The sequence below is a fragment of the Eublepharis macularius genome, chromosome 5, assembly GCF_028583425.1.
Source record: "Eublepharis macularius isolate TG4126 chromosome 5, MPM_Emac_v1.0, whole genome shotgun sequence".
NCBI classification, from domain to species: domain Eukaryota; kingdom Metazoa; phylum Chordata; class Lepidosauria; order Squamata; family Eublepharidae; genus Eublepharis; species Eublepharis macularius.
In genome coordinates this window covers 40,541,203-40,564,670 of record NC_072794.1, presented here as the reverse complement: position 1 = coordinate 40,564,670, position 23,468 = coordinate 40,541,203, and the positions used below count along the sequence as shown (strand labels likewise).

The window sequence follows — 23,468 nt, the reverse complement described above, 5'->3', positions numbered from 1 at the left end:
TTTTTGCTTCTTTGAATGTCCTAGCTATTGATTATATTGTATTCACTTGCATTATGTAATCCACCTTGGATCTCAGTGAGAAAAGCAGGCTATAAATAACAACAGCAGTAGCAATGGTATAGTCATGAGAAATCCAGACCCTAAGCTATGTCAAGTGTAAAAGGTCCCATAATATTACCCCTCCAAATGGCGTTGAGTTCAGCAGGTGACCTTGGGTAAGTCACTTCTCTCAGCCCCAGCTGTATTGTGAGAAAAATAATATCCCTAACTTTGTTCAGCACTAATCTGAATACAGTTGACCACTAATCTGTCTAGAAGAGTGGTGTGTCTAGCACAGTGTTGTTATTGTTGTTGTTATTACTATTATTAATAAAAGCAATAACTCAAATTTGAAAATTATTAGAATTTCTGAATGTCACAATGAATTTCTTTCCTGCTTTAGTAGCTTTGGCATTTCCAGTAAGCAGATTGCCCTTTAAAGAGAGAATGTATTTAGAAAGTAATCTATATTGAAACACAGGAAATCCAAATAGATTTGGTGGGAAGGTCGTGTTGGTTTGCATCTACTTAGATTCATGTACAAATATATCTGTATCATTCTTATCTTTCCATTTATTGCAGTTTGAACAGCTGGCTTATTTATGGATGGAAAGGCAAAAATCAGGTGGAAATTATAGCCGACACCGAGCTCAGACTGAGAAGCATGTTGTATTGTGCGTGAGTTCTCTGAAGATTGACCTGCTCATGGATTTCCTAAATGAATTCTACGCTCACCCTAGGCTCCAAGTAAATCAAACTAGAATATCAGTTCAGGCAGAAATCTCTTGCAGTTTTCTGAAATGCTTATTCTCTTCTAGTTCAGGCATAACTGAAATGAGATGTTCATCTTACATTGGCAACTTTACCTATAAAGCAATTAAATAAAAAAGCATTCATGGAAATACTCGTTATAGATGTTTTAAACTGATAGAATACCTGCTGTTTACTGCTGTTAAGGTTGCTGGAGCTTGTTCAGTGGTCCTCTTGATATCTCCTATGAGCACTGATGTGTCTGCTGCAATTTGTCAACATGTGTTTTCTGCTGCAGAACCAAAGCTTGCTTTCAAAACTACGTAATACTTAAAATGGGCTTTGCTGGAGGAAGTGATTTAAACTCATCACAGCATGGTGCAAAGCTTTACAGTTGGATATCTTGCTGGGCAGCTTTTGGCAGAAGTAAACAGCACGGAGTCATTTGCCTTATTCTTTACAGAACTAGAGTTAAAATATGTTATCACTCTAACAAATTCTTACCTTTCCCCCAAGCCTTTTTAATCTGCCAAAATACTCAGATAATATTTGTTGTGTTCTCTTTTCTCCCATTTCTTCTTATACACATTTTTTTTTACAGGACTACTATGTGGTTATCTTATGCCCCACTGAAATGGATGCTCAAGTTCGAAGAGTGTTACAAATTCCAATGTGGTCCCAAAGGGTTATCTATCTGCAGGGTTCAGCACTGAAGGATCAGGACCTCCTGAGAGCTAAGTAGGTATAAAAACATCCAATGCTTCTTTTTCCTGCCCTCTCCCCAGACCGTATTCAAAATCTTGTACCATCGCCAAACAGTGCAATCCATGAATTTAGAAGGCTGCAACTCTTTTAAAGATTACATGAGTCACTGTTTTTTTCCTAATATGCACTGTCTGCAATTCTATATGTAAGCAAGCCAATTTTTAATTTTGTTAATTTCTTCTTTTGTGTATAATCTATTAACTTTGATTTAGATTAGTATAATGGATTTAGGAAGCAGTACACCAAGGACTGTTGTACACATTACACAGGGGCAAGGTCAGGTCTGTCACTAGTGTATAATCTACAGTGAGCTATAAGCAGTCCATACTTTCCTGATGAGCATACCTGTGTTTGTAAAGCCATGTTTGCCGCATCCCCTCTTACTTTGGATGTACAACTGAAACTGTAATGCGTAAAGTGACCCAATCCAGACTGAAATGCCAGGGTACTGCTTACAACAGAGTGGGATGATGCTGGTTTTCCTGGAGAGTTGGATGAAAATAACGAGCAGGCAGATATATAGATTTTTCACTAGCATCCTGCTTCCTTTCTTATTTTCATGACTTGTTCCCATTCAGTCTCATAAAATAACTTTGTTCAGTTCAGAAGGATTTAATGTTCCAGTTTCTAAACCCTTCTTACCATATAGGATGAAATACTTGGCCATGAATGCTTATTGCATGCAGCTGTTGTTTAATCTCCCCAGAACAGGATGGGAAGCAACTGAGAGGTGGGCAGCAATTAATTATGTTGCTGTAATATAAGAATTAATATGTGAGCTACCTATGTTTTAATTCCTAGGACAAGAAGTGTTTCCAACTCAGTTAATATGTTTGAAAGCCCTACCTATGTGTGTGGGGGTGGGTGGGTGGGGGGGAGGACAGGTTCATCAAAATTCTTCTTTAATGGTACTTGCTGCTGTTCACCAGGTGATACTACTGTTGGCTGACTAAAGATACCAGTTCTTAGGAAAAAATGGTCTCCAGATTTTATTCTGTTTTTAACTTACATAATCTTTCAACTTGAACCTTCATCGTGTAAAGAATTTCAGTGCTGGCATTGTGAAGCGTTAACATCTCAGGATTGTGCAAGCAGCCCTAGGACCAAACTAGATGAGATACTGTCCCTGGGGACATGGCACCATTTTGTAGAGTGAATTACCACCAGCGTACTCCTTTTAACAGCCCTGGAATGTCCCAATTCTGGTAGTTACCGCAGCAGTTGAGGGGGAAAAGAGGTTCCTACCTACTGCTGGGCCATTTTTCAAACCCAAAATGGCACCAGGGTGTTATTTACCACCCTCCCCATTAGATTAGATGTATTACTAGTAGGTTATAAATATTTGATGACTTTTTTCAATTAAAGCATTGTAAATCATGAGGTTAGTAACGTCTTTGGAATTTTAAAAATGTCAAATAGGTGGGATCCAATTTAGCTATGAAGTTTGGAGGACTAGTATCTTAATGGATCCCAGGTTTTTTACTGATCCTAAGAAGAGTTTATAGGTTGTAAAACACATACTTGAGGTTGGATGAGATTATTGAACTTCATATTGTTTCCTTTATAATAATAGATAATAATAGGATAAGCTTCTATTTTGGGCATTTTGGAGTGCAGTCTTCAAGAGACAGAACTGTATGGAAAACAATTGCATTTGAAAGGAAAATATAGAAAAAATTAATGCTGAGAGAGTCATTGCTGAAGAAATGAGAGTTGAAAAGGTTCACAGATTACCTACCATGCTGACCTTACAAAAAGGTTCCCCCCGCACGTTAGATGGTGAAGTTAAATCTAAAAGTTATCCCTTAAACATAATCATGGGAATTTATTCCATAATAACCCAAAGCACAGAAACTATAGAAATGTACTTTTTCCCCTTACAAAACATGTAATTGAATGTACCCTTCACAGGAGTATTTTTAATGCATTCTATGTGAAGCAGCATGGGGAGAGGTTAATAGACCATATTATAAGAAATATAGCCCAATAAACCAGGAGGTTGCTAAGCAGCACTGTGTCTCTCTCTTTTTACAATGAAGATATAGTCACAGATAACCAACTAAATCCTTCTACTAAAAGAAGTTAGGTATGTTTTGGCTACTGAGGACAACAGAACAGAATCTTTTTTGTTGCTCATTATTATGATCATACATATTCTGTATCTTCTGCACTGAAAAACAAGTGGCTGCTTAGGAAAATTGGTGGCTACATAGTTGATTATTCAAAGCTTTTGTTAAAAACAGCTGCAGGGAGGTTCTTTTTAAGGCATTTTTCATTTCTTTTATGGAAATGATCTGGTCTTGTCCCTTAGTCTCATAAAGATGAATACTAAGAGGGTAGAGCCAGTGGAGAGAGCCAGTTAAATTCAGGACAGAAAAGAATGGTAACAAGGGTGCTGTGGATGTGTTTTGAGTTGTAATGTGCTGGATATTATTCTGGCCACATTGTGGGGAGGGCATATCCACAAAAAAGGATAACCAGGGAGAAATCACCAGTGTGACAACTTCATCAAAAATCCTTGTGTGAACTTGCCTGAAGTAAAAAAAAAAATGTTAATTTTTATAGCAAGCATGTCACAATCATCTTTCTTTCTTTCTTTCTTTCTTTCTTTCTTTCTTTCTTTCTTTCTTTCTTTCTTTCTTTCTTTCTTTCTTTCTTTCTTTCTTTCTTTCTTTCTTTCTTTCTTTCTTTCTCTTTCCTTCTTTCCTTCTTTCCTTCTTTCTAAAAAAACCTTTGTCTTTAGGCATGCTCAAGCACCTGCCAGTTCAGTGCTCCTTCTGTTTGCTAGGGGTGGTCAGACAGTTGATTAATTGAGGGCTGTTTGGTTGTTCACATCTAATCATGAAAAGAAGTTACTTGCAGCCACCTGAAGCTGTCTACCAGGCATCATTTGGGAGTTGGCTTCTGATCTCATGCTGGTAAAATATTGATGGTTGGTTTTTTTTTTTTACACGGGGTAGTGGTGGTGGTGGTGGTGGTGGATGGGAATCAGGAGCCAATTCCTGGCATTGGATTCCTGTTATCTCGCATTCTAGAAACTATGCTGCATCTCATATTTGGACCATGTGGTGGTGCTGATCAGAAGCCCACCTGATTCTGATTCTTTTCTCCCCGCCCAAAATTGCCCACTTGGGCTATAAAGAAGAAGGAGGAGATCACCTCAGTTCTCCATATCCAAAATTCTCAGGGTTTTTTGGGGTTGGGGGCAGAGAAAAGGACAATATCGCTTGGGCTATAGAGAAGAGGAGAGAAATATTCTTTCTTCCTTTGTGCAAGGGAACGTCAAAAGTGTTGCTTCTCATCCCCTTCCCCAAAACTTGGAAGAAGAAAAGAAACTATCTCTGCTTTGTGCTTTGCAGTGGGGGGAGGGGACTCAGAAGAACTGCTTCTGTTTCCCGCCCCGCATATTACAGGTGAGGGGAGATAAGCAATCTCTTTCTCCTCTCCCTTTTGCAACATGGAGATTAGAAGACAGTAATTTCTGTTTTCCATCGACTGTGTAGCAGTTTTTACAGGTGGGAGGAAGTTTGGAATCAGAAGCCCATTTCCAGTTGATCCCCTATCAGCTGAGAGTCTCCTTTTTATTCACCCTGAAGCTTTCTTGTGACTCAGCACAACAAGGCTAGGCTCTAGGGAAGTACTGGGAGATCAGAACATGACTCCCAGCCAAGCCCCTAAAAAGTGATGAGTCAGTTTCTGGGCAACAAGCAGCTGCAGATTTGTTTGGCTTGAGCAATCAATGAGCTGAAAATCTTATAACGATATGTCTTTGCAGTTGGCACATACTTGCAATTGGAACAACTCCCCCCACTCCCAGGATTATATGTATTAATGAGATGGAATGAGATTGTGAAACTCCTTCTCAGGTTCTGTCCCTGAAGCAATCTGATCCATACCTGTGCCTGGTTCCATCCCATTCTTTCTGGAAATTTGCAGAATCATCGTGACTGCACTTTCCCAGAGAGGGTCAAACAGAATGTGCAGGTTTTTAAAGAATTAATTTGGGGTTCCCCAGACCCAACTCGGGTTCCTCACAGCCACACAGCAGCTTTGGGGAATGGCTGATAAAAAATAAAAGAGAGCCTAAACAGCCTCAGAATGTAACTACAGGGGAGGAAGAGCTCCTCCTTTTCCCTTTAAGCCACTTCCCTGTATCAAAATAGCATGGGGGGAGTTTTCCCCCACTGTTTTTACTGCTTCACAGGTGCAGAATACTCTACGTGGAACAGCGAAAACAGAGACCCCTCCCGGCTCACTGTTTTGGAAAATGGCTTGAGAGGAGAGGGAGGAGCCTCAGTAGTGTTCTGAGGCAGTTTGGGCTCTCCTTTTTTTTTTTTAACAGCCCTTCCCCACAGCTGCTATGTGGATGTTGGGAACTCGAGTTCGGTCTGAAGAACCGAGAAAACCGAGTTCGGTCTGAAGAAAAACCTGCACATTTAATTTGACCCAAAGGAGCCTTTGTTAACCTTGATTAGATATGAACGTCTGAACCAAAGTCTGAAAAAGGCCGAGAAACAGACTAGGCAGTTTCTTGACAGATGCTTATTTTCATAGCTTCCACATACCAATATTCTATGCATAACATTTGCTTTCATTTATCTGGATCTCCTTTCAAGTTATGGCTGTATAATGGGTCAGATCCAAAAGCGCTGTTCTGCCAGTGTAACAGCAGTTCTGGTGGAGTAATAGCACTTTCATTGTCAGACGAGAGGAGGGAAATTTCTATCTGTTTCTCCCTCCTAGTACATCCCTACTTCACTTCCCATGCTGGTCCTGAGAAGTGGAGTTTCAGTGGAAGTGTGGGGGAATCTTTTTTTTTAAAAAAGATTTTTATTGGATTAGACACATATAAATTTAATTACAATCACATTCCCTTCAATTTTCCAATTCTAACCCCCTCCCTTCCCCCCCTTTTGTTGATTTCCAACAGTTTTCCAACCCCTTGTCTATTCTCCCTCTACTCATTTCAAATTTATTATACTTATTGTAATATACTTTCAAACTCCTCTAAGCTTATCTATAGTAACATAGTGTTATCTCTGATCCCCTTCCCAAGTGGGTAAAAATATAACCCTCTTAACTTATCCTCTTCAATAATAATAATCATGTTGATAGTGTGTGTTCTATCTTAATCTTTCTAATTACTTCAAGATGGGACAAACAATTTGTCCCTCCTTATGCATAACTTCAAATACTTCTATAAACCTTGCATACTTTTATAGTTTGACTTATACTCTATATGTTGCTCTTTACTTTCTTTTACATATCTTGTCTATTTCAATTAACTAATTTCTCCATTATAAAACTGTCCAGCAAAAATAAACAATTCATGTACACGTTCAGCATAAGTCTATCAATTAGACCCACATTCTGTATGCTAATATATATTCATTCTCCATTATACAGTTATCTACTAGCATAAAAATTTATTAAATTCTATCCTTATAAACCTTATGATAATAACACTATTAATACCCAACTGTTCATACTGATCCAATAAAATAATTGCTTAGAATTTTTTCATTTAACTCTCTCCCCCCGGTATAGTCACTCCCCTCTCCTTTTGTTATGTTTCACAGAAGCGTGGGGGAATCTGACCCTGTGCGCTCAGCATGTAAGCTATACAGAAATAGAGTCCAGTCTAACAGTGACTGAGATAAAATCATAATGTTCGAAGGGGTCTTGTAGGCCATCTAGTCCAACTTCCAGCTCAGTAAATATATATCAGACGATATATACTTATATCAAAATATGCATCTGGTTTGTTTCCCTTCAAGCTTCTTTCTTCAATTTTTTTCCATTCTTTCCTAATAAGTTTTGTTATGAATGGCTGTATTTGTTTCAACATAGCTTGCTCCTGATTTTCTTGATTATAGCTGATTTGATATGGGTTTATCTGAATTGAAAAACATGAACAGCAAAATGATTTTTTTAAAAAAAATATATGCTTACAGTGGTTGTTATGTCCTAGTTTAAAGCAAGTTTCTAGACTAGAAATGATATGGAAAATATGAAACATTTGATAATTTCCATGTAATTTTAGGATGGATGATGCTGAGGCCTGTTTCATTTTAAGTAGCCGCTGTGAAGTGGACAGGACTGCAGCCGTAAGTTCTTTACTGTTTGCTTTTTGTGTGTTTGTGAGTTCTTATGGGTAACTTGTTATAAATAAGAGGAATTATTGCAGAAGCTTAATAAAAAACTAGTGGAGTAAAAGGGGTTGGAAACACCACCGCGTTACTGGAGCTTACAAGTAAGCTAGCACAAACTGGTTGTCACTCATTTAGAGAGCAAGTCCCTCATACACTGCTAAGCTTTACAGAATTGCCATGGGTGTCGTTACCATCTTTAAAATGTTCCCATTCAAGGAATGATCATTCTAAAGGACCCTCAGGTAGTCGATATAGGTCTACTGTTGTCACTCTTACACAGTTGCCATTGCTTCTTCGGAGCCAGTGTTTATCAGACTTTTTTTATCACCAGGGAACACTGTCTATGTTGACTTACCTGCCAAGGATCCTCAGTATGTTGAGGAGAACTGTAATTCCCACTAGAATATGAACTGAGAAAGAGAAAACAACAACATGTACATTAGTCCTGCCTGATTCAAAGTCAAATTTGTACATTCCCCGCAGCAGGAGTACCTTTGTACATTCCCCACAGGAGTTCATTCTTTGTAACCTGGTCCAGTAATTTCTGAATGCAGAAACTACAGGACTCCTTTCCACACCAATGTCCCTCTTTCCAAGGGCTGGCAACATGTGCATAAAAAGGAGCCATGATATCGATGCCATCCATATAGTTCCTCTCTCTTATGTTTTCTGCACAGCATAGACCAGAAGATAGGGAAATGATTCCCCCACTGATAGCATCCTATTGGGGTCTTATCGGTATAGTTTTTAAATTTTTTTTCTCCCCTATAACCAGTGCCTATGGGGAAGGGCCTTGTCGTGGCGGCACTGCTTATACCAACACTTCCCCTTTTTAATGATATCATATGTACCATATGTGTCTCTTGTGCACCTGTGCCTAGACAACGGACCTTTAGTTGAATTGATAGTTCTTGAGCGATTTCAGCCATTACTACTGCTTTTGTTAGAAAAGCGGGTTAAAAATGTTTTAAATAAATAGTACCATATTTGTCAAGAATTGCATTTTTCCCCACTATTCTTCTTTTGTTTGCCAATCCCACAGGTGAGCAAAGCTAATTAAAATGGAAGGCCAGGAATGTATAAAAACCACATCCTGCTACAAAGCCTTTCTGAAAGGGCATAAAAAGATCTACTTCAGAAATCTGTTAACTATGGATGCCATAGCTCTGATAATGACCAAAAGTGATACATTACCCACTGTCCGCTGGACTACATTGATACATGCTATGCCATTGCCTCCTGACCACTTTGGCCTCCTGTAATAACCGTCCAGAACTCCTCATGGCATCCTGCCTCAGGCTTGTGCTAGGCTGATGACACTAAGAACCTATCTGAAGGCACATTAGCAAGGCTAGACTTCTCAGAAGTATAGCTGCTGCTAAGTGGAGTATGTTAAGGGCTAAACTACACATTACATATTTAATGTGTAGTGTCTTGGTTCCCTCAAGCTGACTTTGACTCAAGTGTGAGGGAATTTGTTTTGGGGTGGAGCACAGGGGAAGAAGGGGCTTCAGGCTCCCTTTCATGCAGTTTCCTGACCCCAAACAAGGGGAGAGGGTGCTATGTGCCCTGTGGGATGGGTGCAGGTGTAGCCCTGTGAGTATATATGTGTATAGAGTATCCAGGTCTGCTGAGAACCACCACAAACTTCTGGAAGAGAACCAGTTTAGTGTAGTGGTTAAGAGCACAGGACTCTAATCTAGAGAACCAGGTTTGATTCCCCACTTCTCCACTTGAAGCTAGCTGGGTGACCTTGGGTCAGTCACAGTTTCTAGGAACTCTCTCTGCCCCACCCATCTCACATGGTGTTTTGTTGTGGGGATAATAACAACATACTTTGTAAACTGCTGAGTGGGCGTTATCCTGAAGGGTGGTATATAAATCAAATATTATTATTATTATTATTATTATTATTATTATTTATCCTGGGGCCCACTGACAAAAGAGGAGGAGAAAAACAGGAGGAAAATCACCAGTTCTTAATGGGGCTGAGTATCTCTAGGAACCAAAGTCTTGATGTTGGAAAGAACATATCATAACCCGTCTGGAATCAATTCAAAATCTTTTCATTAGACGATTGCTTGCACTACCCAGGGGGACCCCTGCAGCCCTAATGAAGGCAGAACTTGGTCTGCCTTCAGTTAGAGATAGGGTTCATTTGGCCATACTTAAATTCTGGAGCAAGGGTAATACTGTTATTACCAACACTTTCAGCAAGCAATGCTTTCAGCTGATGACACACAGTGACTCACCCTGGGCAGCTTGCTACAATAACATTCTTGTTCATTATACCATTCCAGATGATTTGTTGGGGGTCTTAAATAATGGCCCCAACTTATGAAATTGGGTCTACAGATGTGATGTGAAAACCTAGCAAATGCTCTCTTGTGGCAGGAGAGCACTTACAATGTTTTCAGGTAAACCTTTTCAAGTGAAAAGTGCACTTTTTTGAATATGGGTGAAATATGCCTCCAAATTTAACTTAGGGTGGGATGGGGGAAGCTTTCCTCTGCTTTCACAAACTTGCAAAACATTGATCTAGATTTTCAAAATAATCTTAATAGAAATTTAATTAACTGTGGGATTCTGGTCTTTGAAACAGTCCTCACTGATATGATCGAGACAATATTCTCATCATATAATTATGGTTCCCATTAACTTAAGCTATACCATCTTGCTGTATCAGTTAATTTAAAGGTGTATTTTAGAGAATCAATCATTATGTATTTTATTAAAAGATTGTTTACTATTACAATCTATATATTACTTTCCTAATGAAATAGCTATTATTTCTTCATTTCCTTTTATAAGTAAGAGTAATGGTTTTCAGAGGGTAATCTACACATATAGCTCCATTTCAAAGGTCACAGTAGTTTGTTTTTCTTACTTTCCCAGGTTTCACAGACAAAAAAGGAGGGGACTGACTCTCACAGGTGAATTGCATCACTCATTAGGGGGAACTCAACTGTTTATCCAATCCTGACAATTCTCTCATAGACCATATGAGAGAACTGTTGTGATTCGACAGACAATTGAGTTCCTCCTAACGAGTGATGCCATTTGCTTGTGAAAGTTGCATCACCCCCCCTTTTTACCCAGGAAACTTGCAGGAAACTTGCAAGGGGGGGGGGACAAGCTACACCTGGCTGCACCTCTAGGGCATGATTTTCTTTTTGTAGTGCATGCTTTCTACTACCTGCTACTATATTGGTTCTGTTGGGATTCTCTCATTTGGCATTAGTTCTGTTGGTCTTTGTTGGTTCTTTTTGGCACTGTTTGCTGTTGTATGTTTGGCTAAGATTTCTCTGCCCTGGAGAAAGCATTGGATTTTCCACCCTAGGAAACAGTGGAGAGTAACTAGGGGGCATCTTGTTCAGAATTCCATAGAAAGTAACCCCTTGACCCAATCATCTTGAAACTTGGGCAGAGGGTGGTGTCTTTCATGGACAGGCAACCTCCCTCCATTGCAATTCTGGTGTAATTTGCACAAAAAGCAGCTCCTCCCCAAATATTCTCCCATAGGGAATAATGGACCAGGTTAATTTTGAAATCCCAAAAAAGAACCAGTATGGTGGGATCTGAATATCAGGAACATTGATAGTTATGGCCTTCCCAGTACCTTAATCTGAAAGATAACATTGTTTTTAGTACACATCCCTGGTCTGAAGTGAAAGAGGAGAATAAGGAGAAGTTGCCCTCCTCTGTCCACTGGCAGAAATGCCATTGCACTGACCAAAATAGGCCCATAACCAACTAGTTACAATCGGACATAGTTAAACAATAAGTCCCAGAAGAAACTTGAAAGACCCAGGTCTTCCTTGTAATCATAGACATCAGTCTTGTAAAAATTTTATTCTTTGGAATGTTTTGTTAGTGCACTTGTGAGAGCAAAAATACTACAATACCTGAATGTAACTATTTACTAATTGCATATACATTACCGGTTGGATCAAGGTCCAACTACTTATCCACAAATTTTAAAGATGAATATGTATATATGACTTCTGAAAACAACAGCACAATACAGTGTACATGTAGTTAACATACTTACTGCTCACAGTATGGAGCTGCCAAGAGCTATTGTATGCAGATTTGCCCTAGTGGAGAAACTAGAAGGAGAAAAGAGAACCTCAGCATACATGCTTGGGTGAAAACATGGTATAGTGTTATACAAGGTACAGTATTAAACAAAGTAAAGGCAGGAAGCTATCAGTAATATCATCCAGGGCTGTAGAGAGGTACTCAAGGTAAAACATAGTCTTCGGCATTCCCCCAAATATTGTCAGTAGATAACAGACTATTTCAATACATAGAATATTAGCATACTAACAATACAATCCTAAGCCGAGTTATTTCCGTCTAAACTCATTGAAACCAATTGGCTTAGGCCAGAGTAACTATGCTCAGGATTGCACTGTAAATGTATTCTATAACATTATATAGAATTTAATGATTATAAGTTAATTAATAACCATGAATGCCAGTTCACTAGTTAGATAAATAGGCTTCCTGTTTTAAGTCTGTCAAACACTGCCTGAAATTCAAAGGTGCTAGGTCACATTTGAATTTCAAGTAGTGTTTATCTTAGGCAATACAAATACATTGAGGACCCTCAGACATGTGGGACCCAGGTAGTTGCCCCCCCTCCCCCAAGCCTTGCCACAGTATCACAAACTCAAATTGTGTGTGGATGATTGGAGATGTTTGAGCAAGGAAGGGTAGATTGAGGGCCTCAAATAAACAAACAGTAAATATTCTGAAATACTACCAGTGCTTTAACTCTTTTTTCCCTTTATATTAAAAAGTAGGGGAATTTTGGCTTTTAAATAGATATGATACATTTTAAACATAAATGTTGAGTAGGCTTCATTCAAACTGTGTTAACATTCACAGCTGATTATAGAGAGTGGGTGGAAATTACTTATCTATATAAATGTGCAAGTCATGTTCATAGCCGTTAGGAAAAATGCTGTGAAGAATGTGAATGATTGATATGAAGAACCTAAGGAAGGGGACAAAAACAGTCTGGTTGATTTTATTTATTTAATTTCAGTTTTCTTGTTGAAAAATAGGATCTGAGTATCATTTTATTATACTTGTTCGGAATAGACAGTGACTTGCTCTGCTTCCTGGAGAGAAAATGTTATTATTTTTTATTAAAACATTTACATCCTTCCTCTTGATTATAACACAACAAAGTCATTAAAAAGGGAATGTAAATTAATCATTTAAAACCAGCAACCACAGACTAAAAAGATGTAGGAAAACCCAATTATAGCAACTCCAGCAATAACAGTGGTGGTGTTGCAAGTTTATGACCGAAGCTCCTCGAAAATCTCCAGAACAAAATTTAGTATGGCTCCTAAAATACTAACAGGGAATGAGCATTGTGGATTGAGGTGTGATTCAGTGTGAGTAGGAGAAGATGCAGGTGGTGAACCAGCCTAAACTGTTAAAGCATGTTGTTGACCATTTCCATCACTGCTTTACTGCCAAGTCCAAAACACCACCTCATTGTGAGCCTGAGAGCTAAGCTACAAGTGACGCCTGACACAGGTTGGACACTTGTCAGCTTCCCTCAAGTTTTGATGGGAAATTCTGGTCTTGCGGCGGTAATGGAGAGCCAAGCTGTAAAACCAGGACGCCTACATTTGCCAGCAAAACTTGAGGGAAGCTGACAAGTGTCCAACCTGTGTAAGGCGTCACTTGTAGCTTGGCTCTGAGTCTAAAATGGGAAACATCATTGCATGCAACACAAGCTGTTCGCTGTCTTCTGGATGTTCAGTCAATAGTGCTTCTCTCTTACCTGCATTGAATTTGTTCATCTAGTCTAAGCACCAGCTACCAGCAGTGCTTCAAGAGATTCTCAGGGAAGGGAAGATCTATCTTGTTGGTCTACAGATGTTATTTTCCTTTAGGGTATGATGAGTATTCCTGGGTTGATATTATACGCAAACTTTTGGTGCAAGAACCATATCTCACGTCATTGGATATTTATATCTGCTTGCATGAAAGGAATCTTTGAGCCAAGGGATTTGGCTAAAATGATGTACAAGGTTTACCTTCCAGATAGTGCCTCTGCAGATAAACTGTTGTCTGTTTATTTAAGTATTTCTAGACTGCCTTTCTTGCTCAATGCAAACAAGATAAAAATGGAATCACGTGTCACAATCCCTACAGCAGCCCAGTATAAGATTGCCCAATATAGAAGCTGACACAAAATTAAGAAAGAGCTCATCAACAGGCATCTCATAGATTAGGCTCTGTTGAAAGCACTTTTGAATGTAACAGACATACAGCATTAATGAGATGTGCCATAATTCAGGGGTAACTACTACCAAAAAAGCTCTGGAATGGGCCACCACAGCCCATATCATTTCAAGGGAGGTGCTAGTAAGGAGAAGTTGGTCAGATGATTGTAACTGATACATAGAGCAGAACCACAAGTGACAAAAGGCACAGATTGGACACTTGCCAGCTTCCCTCCAATTTTGATGGGAAATGTAGGCAGCTTGGCGGAATGTTGGGCAAGTGACAGTTGAAAAGTCCTTTGGACAGCAGTCAGAGAGCGAAGCTGCGAGACCAGGATGCCTACATTTCCCATCAAAACTTGAGGGAAGCTGGCAAGTGTCCAACCTGTGCCTTTTGTCACTTGTGGTTCTGCTCATAGGCTCATAGAGTAAGCAAGGTGTACCGCACATGGAATCACAAAGGTAGAAGACAGTAGAGTAAAAGCAAAATACCTACAGTAATCATTTTATTAGACTACAGATTATTACAACAAGAAGAAGTATTGCAAATTTTGAGATGCCTCTCTTATACAACAAGGCCTGTATAATTTTTAGAAGTGTGAGGTGCCTCTTCACTACTATTCCTAATTGAGAATGGGTTATCCTACCTGTAGCACAGAGCCTTTACGCCTAAGGCCTCCTGTTAGCATTACATTGGGAGAGTGGCAGCTGCTGCAATTCAGGCCCTTGTGGCACTAGTCCTGAGGTAACATGAGAAGCCTCAGGTCATGTTAGAGGAGCCCCACATTGCGGTTCCTTCCAGCATCAGTGTCAACCCTTCTAGAAGCCTGGCAACATGAGCATAGGGATGAAAGTGCTATATAGGACTCGGAAAGTCTCATGTTATCTTGAAGTGTAATGAAGGAAGCATACTTCAGCACCTCACATGTTTACTAGCATTAAATCCGGTGCCTAATTTTTGCCAGGTATTTTCAGTGCTTTGTGCATCTTGTTGTGATATCATCTTTATTTCAGGATATGTTTTGTAGTGTTCCTCTTATTGAGCAAAAATCATTAAATGTAATTAGGAAGTCATTGACAAGTTGTCCATCTAATTTCTTTGCGTTTCTCTTAATATTCAGAGAGAGGGAGAGAGAGGGTGCTCTCAAGTTATACATATAATAACATTACTGTAATGTTCCTCTGTCGGGGCACCTGCCCTCTGGAATGAATTGCCCCCGGAGATACGTATGGTCCCTGACCTACACACCTTTCGCCGTGCCCTTAAGACGTTATTATTCCAACAAGCGGGGCTGGCCTAAATGTGTTTTAATTGAGTTGTCCTGTTCTGAGCTAAATTATCCAATATGTTTATATTTTATATTCTTACTGTTTTATATTTGTATGTTTTATTTTGGCTGTACACCGCCCTGAGTCCTTCGGGAGATGGGCGGTATAAAAATTCAATTAAAGTTAAAGTTAAAGTTCCTTCTGACATACTGAGACACAGTATGTGTCTGTAGATCTGTTCTGAATTTTGAGAGGCATCTCATTCTGGGAAAGTGGCCTAACAGTGCTTCCATAAGGGCTGAAAGAATAACATTCACTTCAGATCCTGTTTACGATAAACAGAGGCATTTTGGACAGCTTTTTCCCCCTAGGGGCATCATAGAGGAGAGGTACATTACCATCCCACATGTTTCAGACCACATTTTTACTTCTAAAGAGCACTTACGTTTTTTCCAGTTCTATGCTATCATTGCAAGTTATTTCATGGGCCTATGTGCTAGCCATACATGTTTCCACAAAGGTTTAGCTAAAAAAAAAAGGTGATGCTCAATTGACAGGATTGATAATATTAGTGATGACAAATGCTCTGAAATACTCCAGGATTTTACAGTTAGATCTCTAATATATGTAAGAGTAAACTTTTAAAACTTGCTGAGAAACTTGTCCCACTACCAAAGTCTCTTTGTTCCCACCTATTAAATTCTGAGATGACACTCATATTACTTTCCTTTTTCTAATCAGATCACATATGGTCTGCCATTGGTAGCTCCATTTCTGTTTTTTAGGTTTGGACTTGGATTCTCTTTGGCTCCATTATTTTATGCATCTGTGTGAAGTTAGAAATATGAAGTCCAGGCAGTAGGCCATTTTGGAAGCAGCCGTACCTTTCCAGGGCTTCCTTAACAACTGGATTAAAATGTGTTCTTTCTGTCCCTAGTGATCATTTACTTTTCTTATATACTAGTAAAAGTGGGGACAAAATTTCCTGAACTACCTGCAGATGTCTGGCTGCTATCCCTCTGGCTCACGCCAGAGTTCAGCAACAATATGGCACCTGCTGAGGCACAGTAGCTAGAAAATGGCAACTGTAACATACATAAAAGAAGGTATCCTGCTAATTCAGACCAGTAGTCTAGCACCCTGTTTTACACAGTGGCCAACCGTTGCCAGAAAATGGAAAGTCTTCTTTCTACCATTGACAGACTTCTACTATCTTTAATAATAAATTCCATCTTTAATGGGGCGGGGGGGGGGTTCACTAATTTTCCGAGTACAGATTTTAGACTCATCATGGAGAGAATGCTGCCATTTGTACTTAGGACAGGGCTCCATAAAATGTTGGAGACAAATAATTTATCTAGCAACACCAGTAACCTTCTTGGACATGACTTACCCAGAGATATCTGTGACATGCAGATAATTTGAGTGATCTTGATGGATCTGAGGCCTAGCTATGTGGTCAGATTATATGGATAACTGACATGATGCTCTCTCACATCATGTGCTATATCTTTCATTAATCAAGGTGTGGCCTCTTGCTTGAGGGCCCTCAAATCCAGGAGACTGATTACTCTGGTATTCTCCTCAGTTAAATTAATTCATCCTGCTTCTAGTAAAATGAATGATGATGTCATTTAAATTTATCTGTTTTCCTCATTGTCTGTCTGACATTTTGTTTTGTGTACTAGACCATAGAAGATTTTCCTGTCTGCTGACACCACAAATATAAATTAATCATTCAGTTCTCCCTTATTCTTTTCTCATGCCATTTCATTCCCTAGCGTCATTAGCTCTCGGAAATTACCCTCAGTTGTACTTTTGAAAATACAATTGAAAAATCAGAACAGATATGGGACTCTGAGAATCTTAACAGAATGTAATATTTTAATCCATTAATAATATAGGGTGGCTTTATACATACACCTCAGTCATTCACTACGTAAGTCTATAATCAATATATATTTTAAAAAATATCTTTTAATAGAAAGATATAGACCAGAATATTTTGGTCCAAAATGTTTAGTATTATATATTTTTACTGTACTTCAATTTATATATAACAATTGAACTCCCACAGGACTGGATAAAGATATGCTTAGGCCCTAAGATGTGTCAAATTTAAGAGGTCCTATAATATTACTAACAGTTGTAAAATTTGAAATTTAGTAAATTTCATGTATTTAGAGGAGCCATAAACCACTTTACTTGGCTTGTGTGTGCACCCAGCTTTGAATACCAGCGGGTTGGATACAAAGAACTGTGAGTGGAAAGGAAGTTGCAGCTTTTACTGTTCCACAAATGCTTACATAAGAACTTACTCAAAAGTTCACACTGTGTTATAATAGCTTTTTATTTTCATGGTTCTGCTTGTGCAAGAGGTTTTGTGCAGTTTTGGGGGGGACATCTTTGGATTTTGTTTCATTTCTCCCTTGCCTTGCTCTCTTAGACTTTTTGTTGGTATTGATGATACAGTTGTAACTGTTTAGTTGCAAGGGATAATAATTTAGATCACTCTGTTGTTGCAAAACAATCACCCAAACCACTATGCTACATTATTGACAAGCTGCTTATCTAGCACCATCGTTGGTCTTCAGATGTAGTCTATAACGGGATTGTCAGACTCTCATGAGTACCTATAGGTATAACACCGGTAACGGTAATAAAATATTTAGAACCAACATCATGGCTAACAGTGTATCCAGTGACCAAGCAAATCCCAGCTTCAAATCTCACCTAATTTTTTAGATGAACGGTAATCTTCTGCAATATGGAGAAAATAAAACTGGGCTATCTTTGTAGTAACAACTGCTGAAATAATATTAAAAACAACATTTAAGTTCTGATCATCATGATCAGATGGCCAAGGGAAGCTGTAAAGACATTCTTGTTCTGTTTCCAGAATTGCTTTGGAACCATTACAGGGAGCAGAACCACAAGTGACAAAAGGCACAGATTGGACACTTGTCAGCTTCCCTCAAGTTTTGATGGGAAATGTAGGCATCCTTGTCTTGCAGCTTGGCTCTCTGTCTGCTGTCCAATGGACTTTTCAACTGTCACTTGTCCAACATTCCACCAAGCTGCCTACATTTCCCATCAAAACTTGAGGGAAGCTGACAAGTGTCCAATCTGTGCCTTTTGTCACTTGTGGTTCTGCTCAAAGTCACCTGAAGCACAGTTAGAGTCTTCTAAGAGTGCTGAGTTCAATGGACTTAGAAGGGTGTGAATGTTTTGGTTTGCATTCTACATGAGATTCATAATATCCAGTTGGGCCACTGGATTTGTATTAAAAATACTTTAGAAACAAAAAAGAATCAGCACTACTCTAAGTAATTTGTATGACTGTTAACATTTGGCATCTACCAGTTGCTGGTTCTACAGTAGCTTAATTCTTGGCATGGCTACTATAGGACATTCCAGTTATGTTAAATAAGGTTAGTAGTCATTATGCTCCAGTGAAAAGTATATAATAACAATAAGGTTCATGCCTTTTCTACATTAAAGAACGTTGATACAATGCCAGTATAAAACAAGTTCCTAGTTTAACCCTCATGATGAATTTCACTACTTGTCTTTTATTTTGTACGTTTAAAAACCTGACTTACATGGTGCTGCCTTATTTTATTCTAGGATCATCAAACAATTTTAAGAGCATGGGCAGTTAAGGATTTTGCACCAAATTGTCCTCTGTATGTGCAGATACTGAAGCCTGAAAATAAGTTCCACATCAAATTTGCAGGTAAGTCTTAAGATGTTGGTGCAATTTGTATTTGAAGGATATTTCCACTTCAAACAATTGTCTTCTGCAGTCAGTGAAGCATTTTTTATCTTTCAGCAGCCATTCACTTATTTCTGGAAGTTCACAAGCAGGACATGAAAGCAAGGATCACATCATCTGGTTTTCAGAGATATATTTCCTCTATACATAGAGGCTTTATTTAGCCACTGATAGATCTATCCTCCAAGAATTCTTCTATTTTTATGTGAAAACCATCTATATGAAAGCTTCCATTCCTCCCCTTGTGGTCCTGAAGAGACAGATCAAGGAGAAAGCAGGAAGCTTATAGATGCCAGTTCCTAGAAAGATCTAAATAGGGATCCAAGCACCAGGATAGGGGTCCTAGCATCTAGGTAGCAAATAATACAAAAGGTGAAGCAGCAAATCTACAATTCATCATGGCAGATGTGGGTTAAGCAGGTCACAAGACAAGGATAGTCTTGGGTACACAAAAGCACACCATGGGGCAGTAATGTGGCCTCAATCAAAAGGCAAACATCACTGTCCTCAAAATAAAAGGTTCTCCTCTTTCTAGGTATGGAAGGAAAGGATTGGAATAGGTGGGGGTTTACCTGTGTAACCTGATGGAATAAGGAAGAGAAGGAGGTAGTAGTTCAGGGGCTTGGGAGTAATTCTTAATAAGGTAGCAGGTGAGGAGGGGTATGTAATGGGGCTATGACAGACAACTTAGTCTGTCAGTCAGTTTAAGATGGACACTAATGTCCCTATACCATGTATGGGATGGATCGTATATTCAGGAAATGCTGTGCGATGGGTTCTGTCTGTCAGTGGAAAAACCAACACTGGTTAAATATTTTCAGTTGGTGTGACTGGATTAGGTACAATCCTGCTTCTTCTGCTGGATTGTTGCTCTTTGTTGTGTTCATGTGCAAAGATCTCTCACAAAGTTCTCACAAACTCCTGGTTATTCATACTGGATGCCAGTGCCATTGTGCAGGAGCTCATGCCTAATTCACCTAAACTGTAAATGTCCTGATAGAAGTGTTAGGATTTTACCAGTCCAAACTGTAGATGAGAATTATATGAAGAGATGTTCCTCCATAAAATCAACATTCCCTGCATGTAGAAAACTAATGTGTTTGGTAGAAGAACAAATTAGAACTGTTTCTCTGTGTCATGCCAGTTTTCTATGTGCAGGATTTTTTTTTTAAATGGAGGAACATCCAATCATGTAAGCCCCCATATGCACAATTCAGGCACATCTGCTGCTTGTGAATACCAGGCCTGAGAAGGTGCCCTAGAATACTCTCCATGCTTGCCTGCTAGCTACATGTACAAGAGGAAAATCTCTGTGGCTGGGCAACATATCTTTCAGGAAAGTTTATTTGCTATGTGGGAGATGCTGTGGATCAGTGGAAGAGCATCTGCTTGGCCTACAGAAGGTCCCAAGTTCAACCCCTGGCATCTCCCATTAAGGATAAGGTAGTAGGTGATGCGGAGAGCTGCTGTAGCACAGTGGTTGAGTGGTTCAGCTGCGAATCAGCACTCTTCTGGTTCAAATCCCACTACTGCCATGAGCTCAGTAGGTGGCCTTGGGTAAGCCATTCCTCTCAGCCAAAGCTCCCCAGCTGTATTATGGGGATAATAACAACACCAACTTGTTCATCACTCTGGGTGAGGCACTAATCTGTCTAGAAGAGCAGTATACAATGGCAATTATTATGAAGAGCCCTGTGGTGCAGAGTGATAAGCTGCAGTACTGCAGTCCAAGCTCTGCTCACGACCTGAGTTTGTTCCTGGCAGAAGCCCGGTTCAGGTAGCCGGCTCAAGGCTGACTCAGCCTTCCATCCTTCCGAGGTCGGTAAAATGAGTACCCAGTTTCCTGGGGGTAAAGCGTAGATGACTGTGGAAGGAAATGGCAAACCACCCCGTTAAAAGTCTGCCAAGAAAGTGTTGTGATGTGACATCCCCCCATGGGTCAGTAATGACTCGGTGCTTGCCCAGGGGACTACCTTTATCTTTACCTTTAGTAGGTGATGTGTAAGACTTCCACCTGCTCATGTTTATGCATGTGTTTTACTGATTTTCTCATTCAGGTGACCCTGATAAGCTTCCAGATACCTCATTTTACAAAACTATACTTTGAAAACAAATGCTCAAGGCCCTTCCCCCCCCCATCACGCCCCCTCCCCAGGAGTTTTAGATTTTCGTTTTAAAGAAGGTATTGCTTCTATTGCTATTATTTTAATTTTCCTTTTTTCTGGAACTTTCCCCACCTTTATGATACCCTTTGAATGCTCAGCATACATTGACATTGACTGTTATTAATTCAAAATAAATTTACTGAAATGTGTCTTTATAGTTGATGAGGGATGTACTATTGATGGCATGAATGCTCAGCATTTTATAAACAGTATTTGTTTCTGTAGAAAGTATTTTGTTAAGCTGGAATGCTCTGCAATCTTGCAGTATGCTTTGTTGATCAGATAAGGTTGGAAACCTGGCTCCTTTCCAAGAACATGGCATTCCTACTGTATAAGAACCCTCATCAGAGGCTGTCAAACACCTACTGAGATTAATTAAGAGACTTTCAAACTGAAATTAAGATGAAATAATGTACAAAATGTAGCTGATAAACAATTAGGATCCTTGTAGATCTTCTCTGTCCTATCCATCCCAAAACTTCAAGACAGTTGTATCAAACTTCAGTGGAAAATACTATATAGGAATGTGGCACAAATTCCTTTAAAATTCCTGATCTGTTGGTTTATATGCTGCTTTACAGCAGAAATCTTTTCACAATAAAAATATAACATCAGATAAAACACAGCATACACACCAAAAAACCTTAAACAGCCAGCAGATAAAGCCTGATGGAATCAAGAATATCTTTAAAATATTTTTGAAAGCTTAGAGCCCAAAAGAGATCAGCAAAATCATTTTGCATTACCAGATTAATTAACATAACTACTTACTGGTCTTTTTGGCCATCCATGGTCAGTGCCGGATCTAGGGTTGCCCGCGCCCGGGGCAACCCTCGGCCGGCTACCTCGTCACTTCGGTGACGTCATCATGCAGGGCAGAACGGAGGCAGCATGTGGGGCTGGGAAGCCGCCCACGCCATTCGCCTCCCCGTAGGCGAATGGCGCGGGCGGCCTCGCAGCTCCCCGCGCTGCTTTTGCCTGCCCCGCAGGACAGGGGGCGGCCGCGCTACTGCCTGCGCCCTCTGGCAGCTGGCAGCTGCTCCCGGTGCCCCCTCCCTGGGGGCGCTGGGGGCAGACTACCCCCTGCCCCCCTCGATCCGGCCCTGTCCGAACTGCCTTTTGCCTTCCCTGCAGGACAGGGGGTGCGCGGCAAGCCGGCTGCCCCCTGTCCTGTGGGGCAGGCGAAAGGCAGCGCGGGGGGCTGCGAGGCTGCCCGCACTGCTGCCTGCGCTCTCTGGCAGCTGGCAGCTGCTCCTGGCGCCCCCTCCCTGGTGGCGCCGGGGGCAGACTACCCCCTGCCCCCCCTCGATCCGGCCCTGTCCATGGTATCCACAAAGCTCTCCTCCAGCACCACATTTCAAATGAATCAATTTTCTTCCTGTCAGCTTTCTTCATTGTGCAATTTTCACATCCATCCATACATAGTAATGGGGAATACCCATTACTTGGTCCCCAGAGAGACATTCTTATCTTTAAGGATTTTTCTAGTTTCCTCAGAGCTGCTCTTCCAAGTCTCAGTCTTCTTCTGATTTCTTCATTGCAGTCTCCCTTTTTGTTGATGATTAAGCCAAGGAATATAAAATCTTGAACAATTTCAATTTCCTCATTGTCACCTTTAAAATTGTGTAATTCCTCAGTAGTCATTTGTCTTCTTGATGTTCAGTGGTAATTCTGCTTTGGTGTTTTCTCCTTTAAAACTTCATCAGTAATTGTTTCAAGTTTTCACTATTTTCTGCCAGTAACATGGAGTCATCTGCATATCTCAAATTGTTAATGTTCCTTCCATTGATTTTCACTCCATCTTTTTCTAAATCTAATCCAGCTTTCCTTATGATATGTTCTGCATAGAAGTTGAACAGGTAGGGAGATAATATGCATCCTTGTCTGACCCCTTTGTCAATTGGAAACCATTATGTTCCCCCATATTCTATCCTAACAATTGCCTCTTGTCCAAAGTACAGGTTGCACATCAGAACAATCAGATGTTTTGGCACCCCCATTTCTTTTAACACTATCCATAGCTTTTCATGATCCACACAGTCAAAAGCTTTCTTTTAATCTATAAAACATAGGCTGATTATCTTCTGAAATTTCCTGGTATGTTCCATTAGTCATCATAAATTTGCAGTGGGATCTCTAGTGCCTCTTTCTTTTCTGAATCCAGCTCGAACATCTGGCATTTCTCATTCCATATATAATAAGAGTTTTCGCTGTAGAATTTTGAGCATCACTTTACTTGTGTGAGAAGTTAACACAATAGTCCGATAGTTGCTGCACTCTTTGGCAACCCCTTTTTTGGAAT

General features: G+C 39.9%; 1 protein-coding gene and 1 long non-coding RNA gene across 9 annotated transcripts in view; one reads left to right on the top strand and one right to left on the bottom strand.

Moving 5' to 3' along the window:
• KCNT2 (potassium sodium-activated channel subfamily T member 2) overlaps positions 1-23,468 on the top strand; it is a 305,206-nt gene that overhangs the window by 193,112 nt on the left and 88,626 nt on the right. For all 4 annotated transcript variants that reach the window (XM_054981909.1, XM_054981907.1, XM_054981906.1 and 1 more), the window contains 4 exons: positions 622-786; positions 1,391-1,527; positions 7,598-7,661; positions 18,854-18,962. In XM_054981909.1, coding sequence (XP_054837884.1) covers positions 622-786; positions 1,391-1,527; positions 7,598-7,661; positions 18,854-18,962 — 475 coding nt within the window. The remainder of the gene's footprint in view (positions 1-621; positions 787-1,390; positions 1,528-7,597; positions 7,662-18,853; positions 18,963-23,468) is intronic.
• LOC129331378 (uncharacterized) overlaps positions 6,502-23,468 on the bottom strand; it is a 40,735-nt gene continuing 23,768 nt past the window's right edge. For 2 of the 5 annotated variants that reach the window (XR_008597123.1, XR_008597124.1), the window contains 3 exons: positions 11,758-11,815; positions 8,062-8,116; positions 6,502-7,450 (listed from right to left, as the gene is read on the bottom strand). This is a non-coding gene — a long non-coding RNA (uncharacterized LOC129331378). Of the gene's footprint in view, positions 7,451-8,061; positions 8,117-11,757; positions 12,709-13,512; positions 13,941-23,468 lie in introns of those variants that run through there. The other 3 variants (XR_008597120.1, XR_008597121.1, XR_008597122.1) reach the window with 2 other exon arrangements.